Below are 12,158 nucleotides of genomic sequence, written 5' to 3'. Positions count from 1 at the left end.
TTAATATATGCCACAAAATGTGATGTGTGGTCTTTTTTAATTTATGTTTCGTATTATATGATATTAAAAAGGTCTAATCTTCGTATTATATGATATTAAAAAGGTCTAATCTCTTGTGCAAATATTTATGTAAACTTGCAATATCAATTGCGAATGTTAACTTAACTGTAATTCGTATCTCTTAGTACTATATATTAGAAACACAGATCTAAGATAGTTGAGCTAAGATAGTTGAGCTTAAAACGTTTTATAAATGTTTAAGATAATAAAAAAAATCTGATGTGGCTCAGATTTGTTCTTGCATTAAAAAATTATGTTAGAATTTTATACTGAATTTTATTTAAAACATTCCCAAAAATGTATATCAAATGTAATGATGAGGCATTTGTACATAAATTTGCATTCAACACTTGTCAAGAAGAAGATCCTAACAACGCTCCGTAACTCTGATTTCTGCGACTTCTTTCGTTGTTTTGCTTTCTCTTTCAGAACTAGCATGCTCTAGTTCGTCCAGAGCGATCCGTCTATTTATCGGTGGTTCTTTTATCGTTGATTTGAGACTTTAATTCTTTTCTCGAGGCAATCGAATCAAAATAATTTGTTGACTCCATTATAAAATTATAAAATCAGGAAGAAGAAACCAAAAATAAATAAAGTTTACTTTCCATAATGCAAATATTTTTATATATCGCCACATTAAATATCGATCAATATCAAATAAATAAGGAAAGGGCTAATACGATCAAAGTTAGATCTCAGTGCCTAATAATATTTTTATGTGTTAATTCTAAATACATCTTTCAGTTATATAAATTGTGCATCGCTTACTGTCAGATTAAAAACGCAATAATATCACAATTAAATTCATCCATTTAATATAAAGATGCTAATACTGTAAAAAAAAGAATTTATTGTGAAAAATAAATCTTAGCAAGAATGAAAATTATGCAAAAAAGCTTCAAGAATTTTAACAAAAATATTTCTTGTAATAAGTTTACAGTCTTAAGATGCCCATGCTAAAATTAAAATAATTCCAGCAAACGTGAATGGATTAAAATTTTGTTAATGTACTTTAAATTCATGGATTGAATGGATTGAAATAAATTGGATCCGAGCTGACTAGTTTAATGCACTAGTTTAATATTGCTAAAAAAAAAACATTTATATTTAAGGGTTACAAATTTTATTTCTAAGACATTTATAATAATTATATCTAAAATTAGCTATCTCAATTTGATATTAAAAAACGTACCTTAGTAGGGATTCGAATCTGGGATCCCTGGATTATGAATCTTCTACATACTTCTAGATCACTCGCTACATCACTTCTTCAATTGGTGAATGTGTTATTCATTCTCTACTTACTACAACCAGCTAAACTAGAAATTATATAGATAAAAATATCATCATTTAAAATAGAGATATAATAAAGATATAATAAAATATAAACAATTTACATTACTATGAGACAACATTAGATAAGTGTCGGATAATCTAATCTCGCTTGGCCGACGTCGTGATTAACCTAATATTCAGGCTGTATTTGACTTGGTTTGCGAGTGTTCACATCGATCATTCATTTTACTTTTAATTAAAGAGAAACAACAGAACATAGTTCAATTATTTTTATGTTACAACTTTTTTAAATTTAGTTGGATTAAAACGAAAAATTTCTTACTTACAATTTTGAATAATTTAAGTAGCATTTATGGTTCATTTTTAAATAAAAACTTTTTTTATTCAATTAAATTGAAAAACTGCATTTCACATTCAGAATATTGAATTGAGCAGTATTCACGTTGCACAGAAATTGCTAATATTATTTTTTAATTTAACTGAATTAAAAAACTATATACTTCCTATTCACAATTCTAAATTGAGTATTGCATAGAAAATGCTGATAATATTTTTAGATAGAAAGGCATAGAAATATGTTCTATGCAATTCCTATAAATAAATAAAAAAATGCATTCAGGATTGAAAAGGAACCCATTTTAATCCATTTCAATCCATTCTCGTTTGCTGGAATAATAAATAACCTCACACAATACGGGAGCTCCCCGGAAGCTCATAATAACATTTTTGTAACTTCATTTAAGTTTTAAAAAGAACTCTTCAGGAATTCCTATGTTTGCTTTTAGTGAGTTCTCTGAGAGCTTCATCATTTTGATTCACAAGAAGCTCTCCGAGAATTACCGAGATTTCATCAAAAATCTCCCTCCCAGTTGACAAACTGAAAATAACATATTATTGTTATTGTTATAATTTCGTATTCTACAATATAATGTAACATGCTGACGTTAGGTTACCATGCCCTTCAAATTTGACAGTAAAGAGAAGAAGAGAAGCAGCGCATAATTTATATAATTGTAAAATGTATCTAAAATTTACATATAAAAATATTATTAACCATCTCAGATTTAGCCTCGATCTTATATTGATTTTTTTCTTATTTATTTGATTTATTCACATAGCAATTTAGATTAACTTATTATTAACTAATATATTTATATTAAATAAATTGTAAATATATTATATATATATGTTTATAAAAATAGATATATAATTATATAATAAATTAAAGAATGTATTTTCTGTTAAGAAATCTAAACATCTCTGAAGTTTGACAAAATACATATTGCTCGCTCTGCAACAGAGATGACTAATAAAGATTAACTTATTATCAATAACGAGTTTTCTCAAAGGTACATAAACGGAATTTAAATCTTTCAAAGTTTAATATACAAAAATACACGATTATTTTACGCGGTCTTGCATGTTTCTGGCGACATTCCATATGTTGGATTATAAATACGCAATTATCTGGAAAAAGGGTTTCTAGGAGTAATATTTATTAATTTCTTTAAGCAAAAGCGGCTCCGTTGTTTCGTTTATTTCTATGAATCTCTTGTTGGCTCGACTAAAGTAATAAATATCGCCGGTGTAAATGTCGAACCATAGCGCGTGGATGTGCAAATCGTGCCTTTCCAGACGCTTCTTTAGGAATCCGTAGGACGAGATATTTTGAAGTTGCTGCAACGTATTGATCTGTAACAAAACAAGTTCCACAAATGTAACAAGATAGATAACCGATTGTTATCGTTCTATTCGATCTATATATATACTGACTTGCGACAGCTTATCTTCAATGGCGAATTTATCCTCCGGATCGATGTAGGCAACAAATTTTCGTAATGACATCTCTCCTTGGAAGAGAATCGGCTCACGAAAACCGGTGATTTCGAGATGCTGAAACTTCGTTAAGCTGCTGCTGGCGTGCGCATACAGCCACGCTTTCAGCGGTGACATTCTTCTATTCGCCTAAAATTCGAATGGCATTATCGCGTGATTACGAAAATGTGCGAAAACGAGACGCGAGAAAAAAAGAATTTGTGGACGAATTTTTAATCGGGAAACGCAACCGCGCAAGAAAAACGTACTTGAGACGCGAACTTTTTGTCTCGTAAAGCGTAGAGTAGATTCATCGCCTTGCAATCGCTATGGCCGCAGACTATAATGTGCCTTATATCGTTTACCACGCATCCAAGTTCCAATGCCGCCGCCTCGCACATAGTAAATTCATCCATAAAGTGATGCGAGTGCGGAATGACATTACCGGGATTTCGAACTGAAAAGATAAACTCTGTGTTAGGCCATCTGATACATTTTATATATTTCGATTCTTGATCATTCCATTGAATAAAGAAAAATTTGGAAATCACATGTATTCGTGAATATATTCAACTATAAATTATATTTCGAAAAATACAAAAACTCTTTAAAAAATCATTTTATTTATTATAAATATATGAAAGAAGATATATGTATATAACATATATAATATATAAATATAATACACATAAAAATAATATTCGTAATAATAAAAAACGAAAAATTTAATAAAAAAATAATTTCCGAAAAAAAAAATGTTAATTTAGATATAATATATAGTTCTCGTGCTTCCTTGATTAAAATTAAATAAAATTTTGATAAAAAAATAAAGAATAAATATACGATTATATATTAAGATTGCAATAAATAAATATCGTATGCTATTATCTCATTAGAAGATCTCTGATCTATTGTAAGAAGCATAGAAAAGAAAATACGCTACGATAGAATCAGAAAAATTAGAGAATGAACTAGCAAGTTACATGCTACTGTAATAGATCGTACCGACAAACATGTCTCCAATGTTCGTTTCCGTAAATCTAGTTGGAATCATCCGGGAGTCCATGCAGGTAAAGAACACTGCCTTTGGCTGTGTAGGAAACAACAACAAACACCAAATTACAGGCTGTGTTAGCAAAGTTATAAATATGCTATATGGGTGAAGGTATTTAAGTGATATACATTTTTTTTTCAATACAATATATTCGACTTTAGTCTATTCGAGAATTTTATTAAATAAATAAATAAATAATATAATTATTTATTTATTAAGATATTAAAAAATAAAATACGAAGATATTTCTTCTTTAGATATTTGGATATGTTTTTATATTTTTAAAAATAGTAGAAAGAATATAATATAGAAAGATTATACATAAAATAAGATTCTTATTGATTATTCAATTTTAGTTTCAAAATCTGCGTAGTACGAAGGCGCCTCTTTTCTTGATTCCTGGATATTCTTTATTTTTATTTTAAAAACAGAAAGATATGTAAATATAGAAATATATATATATTTTTATTATATTTCAAAATTAAATATTCTACATATATTTCATTATTGATGTAAAATAATGATTATTATTGAATGTTGATTATTGATGTACAATAATGCACTTTTAGCACCTAAAATATAATCTACGATATTAATAAAGAAATACTCTACTGGTATAAACAGAAATACATACTATAGTAAAAATAGAATTCACTAATCGAGATGTATCCTACAGTCGATACACATATATTCTAATCTACGTACGGTATTATCAATAAAATAACTGTGAGTGATAAAAGCAGAAAACAGACATTTTCTTAGCATAACATCATAAGGTAATAAATCTACATAAAATAACTCTATTGGTAAAAACATAACACAACTATCTCCCCATATTATATATAGGTCAGTATGAAAAAACATTTTGCTGTTATTAGATACGAGTACTCTAATCAATTATTGGTTAATCAATAATTCCATGTCACGGTTTGAGGTCATGCTTCGAGTCATTACATTTAAAATAAGTGATCTTATTAATAAATGGAGTTGCGAAAGAATATTTTTTACGGTTCACTATCACTTGCTCTGAGATAGTATCAACAAAACGCACGTGGATCACACTCGGCGTGGCAGTGCAAATGTATCTATATACCTATCTATCGAAAAAATCGTCACGCGAGTTTTTTTTCTATCATACGAACATACCTCGGGATGATCTTTAACTTGTTTGAATTGCTTCACCATGCCTTCTCGGTGACACTTTCTGTAATTCATGATCCCCTTCAGTATTCTATCCATCACGACATTCGAGTAATAACTATAAAATGAACCCTCAGAAACTATTTTCCTAATGTGAAGAACAATGACAGCACACAATTCCGCCATTTAGCAACTCAACGGCGGGAAATTTAACTTCCCTTTGATCTATCATAAAATAAATGAATTACATCTTTTTTTTTTAATTCAGAAATGTTTCGACTTTATAAAATATAGTAATAATGTAATGTCTTCTTACGAACTCTTCCAAATTCAACAACAAAAATTCAAAAAAATCAGGGCGAATGAGAGTCAGCGTGATAGTTTACGCAATCTTAAATCTTTATTCAAAAAATAGAAAATATTATAGTACGAACTATCCTCAGCAATATAATTTCAAAATATCAATCCCTTCAAGAAAAAATCACCATCAGATTAGAATCTGATTAATCTTTTTTTATTCTAAAAGTTTTTAAGACAGATGATTTTAAATTTATTTTATATTTTTAGCTTATTTCGGAAATATTTCTATCAATTTTATAATTTTAAATATACTCATTCATGGAAGAAATATAAGCTTACTTGTGGTTATAATTTATTTGCACATTTAAAAAATACATCGTAGTTTTAAATTGTTATATCTTTGAGGATTGTAAACATATAAACACATCGTAAATTTTTTTCCTACCAAATTGACGTTAACTATTTATCTTTACAATCACAATATGATACTCCGATGCAGCATAGATTGCACATCCACTTAAAAGTTCTTTTTATACTTGAGGACAATCTTCAGTAAGGAAATCTATCAGTGAACACATAATTAAAACATATCGCGATTATACATCGATTATTTTCATCAGAACTTTTCTATTGTCGTGATTCAGTTACGAGAATAGAAGCTCTTAAATGGATACTCAGTCTTGCATTGTTATATCATAATATCATGCAGATATAAAACAAACATATGTAATGATTAATTATGTAATGATTAATTATAACTAATATTCGTTGAAATGTTATTGCGACATGTTTTGAATCACAAACGATTATTAGATGAATAAAAAATAATTCCGAATGGAGCAAGAGAATCGCGAATATGGAAACTATTCTACGTCGATAAATGGCAGATGCATTATGAGAGATGTATCATATCTGCGTGTATATGTGGGATGAATTCATATCAATAGAGTCCTAATATACGGCCTGAAATACAGTGATAATCGTCAGCCTCTTTCGGATACGTCGATTATATACTTATTTTGTCATTTAAACGCTCACATTGAAGAAGCCATACATTGAAGTATACTTTGTAACCCGATCTCGTCAACAATCGTATCTCCGCAATCGCGCTTTATCTTAACGATACGCGATTCCAGAAATTCAGCAATTATTAATAGGATGGACCCGGGTGACAAGGCGCCTGGGTCGCGCCGACTTCTATCTAGTCAACGCCGAACTCTGGCTAGCACGTTCCAACTTTTCGAAGTGCTTTCGCGCGTTGCGTATGTTGATTAATGTCGCCGCGGATGCTGAAAGAAGACGCGCGTTTTAACAAACTTCAATATCAGGAAACATGATAATACCTTGAGGATCAAGTGCTCGATTATATTTTATATAAAGGACATATATTTGAAACACTTTTATTTAAAATATAATATTTGGAAAACAAGTATAATTTGTATTTCAGCGGAGCACATAAAAGTATTATGTATTTTGTATTTAAAATGAAAAGGTTGACAGTTTTTTGTATTTTGTAATAAAATTGATTGCCAATCTTAGTATTTGAAATATAAAATATAAGATACTTTCAATCTTTTGTTATTAATACTGAAATATAAAATACAAAATACTTTTATATGCTTTCATGAAATACAAATACAAAATAAAATTATATACAAATATAGTTTTTCAAATATACTCAGTCATGTAAATAAATATATAATAAATTTAAAAAATATATATATATATATAATCAATATTGGATTTGAATTGTACAAATACTTGAAATACTTACGTATAGTTGGGTCGGACATGATAACCATCACGTATGTATTTGAGGTAAATATGTCGATAAAGGCCGCAAAATTGGTATTTCTAACTTCCATACTTTGAAATTGTGCCGCTAACTTACTACAAAATTAATAAAAAACTGCAAACGTTGCATTTCTTTCTTGTCAAACTTATTATTTTTTTGCATGATTCATGCTTACCTACAACTCAATTTAAATTGCTTTATTATATTGGAAACTTTTTCGAAACGATGAACGTCTCTGTGAAACTGTCGTTGACAATGACTTATTACTAGAAAGGTCGCTCTTTCAAATAAAAGCACTTCATCCGCGTCAATAATATTAGCAAATTGGTTCAAGCTTTGTTCAAGTTCCTTCACATTGGGAATCAGCATATATACAATGGATGACCATGCTCTACAATAACAAAGATTTATTTGTCTGCTTTAATTATGTTCTTATCTGATATATACCTGTATAAGGTTTCATCCCATATGCTAGTTCTGAAGCAAGTGCACTCTAAAGGTAAACTCAGTCTTTTCAAATCTTCCTCTCTTTCCCTGAATATATAATCGCGTTGGTCCTCTTGTACAAGATCCATTTTATGAACTAGACAAAATATCTTCGCCTCTGGGCTATTCTGTAGTATTGCTTCTAAACAGCTCTGGTAATAATGCATATCTTTGTCCAGCTCTCTCGATTCCACATCAAAGACATAAATCAACACTTCTACATTTCTAAATATGTTATCACGTTGTGATGCAAAATAATTCTCCATGAATGCCTCCTGTCCTCCGCAATCCCACAAATTCAAAACCAAATTGCCGAGAAAACGAACATGGGAATGTTCTACGTCAACTGTAATAAATTACATTATATTAGTCTTCCTTTAGGCTGACAATCTGTTCTTAATTCAAGATCATCTTAAAGAAATTAATATCTAAGATGGTATTAGCATCTTAAAATGTTAATATAGCTGATTAATTTATTTAAATTGATCACAAAACTGTATTAGCATCTTAAGATATTACAGTAAGACAGTTGAAATAAAAAAATGTGGAATATTTAGGACTATTAGCATAAGTTTAGCTTACTCGTTGCTCCTAGACGATGGGTATCGCGAGCGATGTAGTTGGCGAAAATAATGCTGCGCATACTCGTTTTCCCGGACCCACTCTTGCCCATTAACAGTACCTGAAATAAAATGGTATATATTCATTTTATCTCAGAACAAAGATATGTCTCCATAAGAATGAAGACTTATGCAAAACAAAAAAATGCAATTCCATGCATTTGCATGTAAGAAGAATGTAAGAAGAAAAGTTTACCTTTTTCTTCATCGTGAGTGGATAACGTTTATTCGTTTCTATAAATTCTTCTGGAAAAAAAGTTACTGGCTGATCTCCGTTTGTCTTCCAAGTATCTTGGCTTATCAACTGTTCTCCGCCCTAGAGCAAGGATCGTGTACAGCAGTACACTCAACCTGCGGCTGTTTATCACCAACTGTCGCATCAAAACACGCAATGTGATTATATGTTACATACATTACACGTTGCGTCTCATTTCGAAATAACGTCATCAACCCACATGAAAACGTACTCTCACGTCTCTCAGCGCAGAAGCATGCAGAAGTCAGCTGCTGACGCCAACTTCAGATCGTTAGCCATGTCACTCACTGACAAGAAAGATATCGCGCCAACGTTCAGACCACATTCGATTACCAATTCAATGTTTATTAATTCTTATGCACTTCCGGAATCTAGATTTTTTAGGGACTTTTTAGATATACGTCATGACAGCTATGGAATGCTGTCAAATCAGCTGTTTTGCGACATCGCCCTTTCCCCACTTTTCTTTACAATCATAATGCATGAATATACGTAGATACGAATGTTATATATCCGAAACATCTGGGACAACTTCACGCGATAGACGATAAATTTGTTCATTGCAATAATAATCGAAATATTTTTGCAGTTGTACTGTGTTATATTTCCTGCGTTTATAATAAAATAGATATTTAATTAGATATTAAAAAGAAAAAAAGAGAAATAGCGCAACGAACAGATCCATTTACGTTACCGAGTGTAATCGAGTGCCGTACTTACCTTCTTCGCAGATTCTTCGGTCAATCGATGTGTCACGTGAATAGTACAAAGAATCTCTCATGTGATCCTTTCAATACCTGTAAATAATCATACGAAATACGGTTCCGTGTTCGTTTGCTATTTTTCGGAGGAACGTGTTTAGATAGGAAAAAAATGGGCGCATCTGCAATACCCGTGATAGCTTTCACGCTTCTCTGGGGCGCCGTGGTATTTCTAGGAGTAGCTCTACCACTTTTCGTTCCAAAGGGACCAAATCGTGGGTAAATATCCCTCTCGACGCTTTTTTTTACTTTCGTACATTCTCCTTCCATTGAAATTAACATTTGTACACAGATCTCTTGAAATAGACAATTTCCTCTTGCATAAACATTTCTTCTCACAATGTTATAGCTTGTAAAATAATAACTGCAATTGATCTAATTTTCCTTGAATATTTCGATTAATAGAGATATTTTAAAGATATAAATCGATATCTGCTCAAGTTATCTATATTCGTTGAACTTTAATTTATATTGACATTTATTGCAGAATACTGCAAGTTCTCCTGGTATTAACGGGCTTTACGTGCTGGCTATTGTAAGTGTAATATTTTTACGACATCTTGATGTCTTAGTTCATACATTTATAATTTATACGTAAATAAAATTATTTTATATAGCTGGCTATGTTGCTATATGGCACAGATGAATCCATTGATTGGGCCAAAGTTGAGTAGTAAGACCATATTAGTTATGGCTCGAGAATGGGTAAGTCAAAAACATTGAAGATTAGATAATATTGTTTATGTATGGATTGTATTAAAATCAATTGATTGAATTAATTATCTTGTTATTTCATGGTTAAACAATATGCGGAAATGTATAAATAATTTATATTTAAATATTCATAAATTAAATACATATTATTTTGTTACAGGGTAATCCTATCATCGATTAATGAACATTCCACCATTCATGAAATTTTTTATTTCAAATGTATACATTCATTCTCCGACATTATTTTCAATTAAAATATATATACTCAAACAGAACGCAGAAGTCACTTAAAAATGCACTTATAAGTGACAAATAAGATCATAATGTCATAAATACATCATCATGATCTTATTTGTCATTTATAAGTACATTTTTAAGTTGATGTACAACATCATGATGATGTTCTATGACATCATTATGCCTTTGTGGCTATGTGTACTAGATACTTAGATAATTAGGAATGTAAATTTATGAAAATGAAATGCCAGTATGTCTTAATAATTCCTATAAATGAAATGATCACAGTTCAGTTGTAATTATACATTAATTTAATTTGTATATAAAATATCTATCGCAGTTACTTAGAAATGTGTAAGAATTTTAATGTAATGATTACTTGAAAAAATTATTGTTGGAAAAATAAAATCATGGTCTTAATTGTATACATCTTTATATCATTTAAACTTATCCTATTGTCAAGTTTACTTTCTCCTACGAAAATATTGATACGAAAAAATAAGAAAAGAATATATATAAAAAATTAAAAAAGAATATATTCGTAAAATTATTATTTTTATAGATAATGTAATCTTTTTAATTTTAAAATTTGTGATACTGAAAATGATTTAAGGATGACTTAAGAAAACGAAATGTTTATTGTTACTGTAGGAATGTACTGTGCGAATTTCTAAAATTATTTAGACACAAAACATTTAGCTATGGCTTTTATGTTTTTGCTCTATGATTATCCATTTTTCTCTTGATATATTTATGTGTAATGTGATCATTTTGAAACAACCTGTACATCAATTGCAGGCTATATCACATGAGAGCGATAAAATGTCACTATCGGATGATTATCGACAGCCAATGAGAGCCATTCGACTAGTCATCCATATTACTCGAGATATTAGCTTGAAATTCTGGGATATAGTTTACGTTCTTCACAGTATTCCACAGAGTACAAATGTCAGTCGCGAAAAGTGATACGATAATAATGGAGGCGTGTAATGCTGTTGAACGCGAGGTCGACAAAGTTCTGTCGAAATTCGGTGCGATAAATGAACATGCGGAGGCAGTATTACGCGATCTGATAAATCACATACAATCTCTGAAAAAAGATCTGGAGGAAGGTAAACAGCGATGAGATCATTGATATTCCTATGTCCCGAAATCTTTTGTCTCTCATCTCAATTTCTCCATAATTATTATCATGCAATTTGGAGGGCTTATCACGCTCTCGAGCCTTAATGGCTCAAACTTATTTTCTGTTAGATGAATTACTTCATTTATTAATGTATGTGTCTGTATTATTCCAAATTTGTATTATCCAAATTTAATTCTTTGAAATCAACTAACCTCAAACAGTGCATGTAGACTATTTAACTTATATAATCTAGTTTTATGTGTTTACATAAATTGTAATATATAAATTGTAATTTGCAATTAAATGTAAATTATTCATTTCTTATATTTATTTATCTTATTATATTTTCTCATTACTGAAGTATTGTCTCATATTGTCTTATATGCGACATATACTTGTCGCAATGTCGTAAATTGTTTTGTCACTGAAATTATTCAACTGATATTAAAACGAATAATTAGATTTTTTAAGTGTATATTTATGTGATACATTAAA

The 12,158-nt window shown here is 30.0% G+C and overlaps 4 protein-coding genes across 6 annotated transcripts in view; 2 read left to right on the top strand and 2 right to left on the bottom strand.

Moving 5' to 3' along the window:
• Positions 1 to 2,776: 2,776 nt before the first annotated feature.
• LOC108688905 (beta carbonic anhydrase 1) lies at positions 2,777 to 5,464 on the bottom strand. Its single transcript, XM_018195445.1, has 5 exons — positions 5,372 to 5,464; positions 4,177 to 4,261; positions 3,441 to 3,628; positions 3,130 to 3,321; positions 2,777 to 3,048 (listed from the first exon to the last, which is right to left on the bottom strand). The coding sequence occupies exons 1-5, from the start codon at positions 5,462 to 5,464 to the stop codon at positions 2,839 to 2,841; spliced, it is 768 nt and encodes a 255-aa protein (XP_018050934.1). The 3' UTR covers positions 2,777 to 2,838.
• A 1,048-nt stretch (positions 5,465 to 6,512) lies between these two features.
• Positions 6,513 to 9,211, bottom strand: LOC108688898 (ras-related GTP-binding protein A). Of its 2 annotated transcripts, none has more exons than XM_018195437.1 (7): positions 9,022 to 9,211; positions 8,763 to 8,937; positions 8,529 to 8,628; positions 7,908 to 8,292; positions 7,636 to 7,851; positions 7,440 to 7,555; positions 6,513 to 6,954 (listed from the first exon to the last, which is right to left on the bottom strand). In XM_018195437.1, exons 2-7 carry the CDS (start codon positions 8,772 to 8,774, stop codon positions 6,863 to 6,865), a joined length of 921 nt encoding a protein of 306 aa, XP_018050926.1. In that variant the 5' UTR covers positions 8,775 to 8,937; positions 9,022 to 9,211; the 3' UTR covers positions 6,513 to 6,862. The 2 variants fall into 2 exon arrangements, with proteins under 2 accessions (XP_018050926.1, XP_018050927.1); XM_018195438.1 differs by having other exon boundaries at positions 9,034 to 9,211.
• A 176-nt stretch (positions 9,212 to 9,387) lies between these two features.
• LOC108688900 (V-type proton ATPase subunit e 2-like) lies at positions 9,388 to 10,907 on the top strand. The gene is made up of 4 exons (XM_018195440.1): positions 9,388 to 9,802; positions 10,071 to 10,118; positions 10,201 to 10,288; positions 10,458 to 10,907. Exons 1-4 carry the CDS (start codon positions 9,696 to 9,698, stop codon positions 10,476 to 10,478), a joined length of 264 nt encoding a protein of 87 aa, XP_018050929.1. The 5' UTR covers positions 9,388 to 9,695; the 3' UTR covers positions 10,479 to 10,907.
• Positions 10,908 to 11,462: 555 nt separating this feature from the next.
• LOC108688902 (protein RMD5 homolog A) overlaps positions 11,463 to 12,158 on the top strand; it is a 2,528-nt gene continuing 1,832 nt past the window's right edge. For both annotated transcript variants that reach the window (XM_018195443.1, XM_018195442.1), the window contains exon 1: positions 11,463 to 11,649. In XM_018195443.1, coding sequence (XP_018050932.1) covers positions 11,484 to 11,649 — 166 coding nt within the window. In that variant the 5' untranslated portion in view covers positions 11,463 to 11,483. The remainder of the gene's footprint in view (positions 11,650 to 12,158) is intronic.

The sequence above is a fragment of the Atta colombica genome, unplaced genomic scaffold, assembly GCF_001594045.1.
Source record: "Atta colombica isolate Treedump-2 unplaced genomic scaffold, Acol1.0 scaffold248, whole genome shotgun sequence".
Taxonomy (NCBI): Eukaryota; Metazoa; Arthropoda; class Insecta; order Hymenoptera; family Formicidae; genus Atta; species Atta colombica.
Note: the sequence above shows the minus strand (reverse complement) of the source record. Positions and strands in the feature narration are given on the sequence as shown.

Bases quoted from the DNA above. Each gene is read 5' to 3' on its own strand.
- LOC108688905 (XM_018195445.1), bottom strand. From the start codon at position 5,464: ATGGATAGAATACTGAAGGGGATCATGAATTACAGAAAGTGTCACCGA. The intron at 3,629-4,176 runs GTACGATCTATT...TTATCTTTTCAG, and splicing joins CATTGGAGACATGTTTGTCG to TTCGAAATCCCGGTAATGTC. The intron at 3,322-3,440 runs GTACGTTTTTCT...TTCGAATTTTAG, and splicing joins ACAAAAAGTTCGCGTCTCAA to GCGAATAGAAGAATGTCACC.
- LOC108688898 (XM_018195437.1), bottom strand. The intron at 8,293-8,528 runs GTAAGCTAAACT...AATTTATTACAG, and splicing joins CCATCGTCTAGGAGCAACGA to TTGACGTAGAACATTCCCAT. The intron at 7,556-7,635 runs GTAAGCATGAAT...TTAATTTTGTAG, and splicing joins CAATTTAAATTGAGTTGTAG to TAAGTTAGCGGCACAATTTC.
- LOC108688900 (XM_018195440.1), top strand. From the start codon at position 9,696: ATGGGCGCATCTGCAATACCCGTGATAGCTTTCACGCTTCTCTGGGGC. The intron at 9,803-10,070 runs GTAAATATCCCT...CATTTATTGCAG, and splicing joins CCAAAGGGACCAAATCGTGG to AATACTGCAAGTTCTCCTGG. The intron at 10,119-10,200 runs GTAAGTGTAATA...TATTTTATATAG, and splicing joins GGCTTTACGTGCTGGCTATT to CTGGCTATGTTGCTATATGG.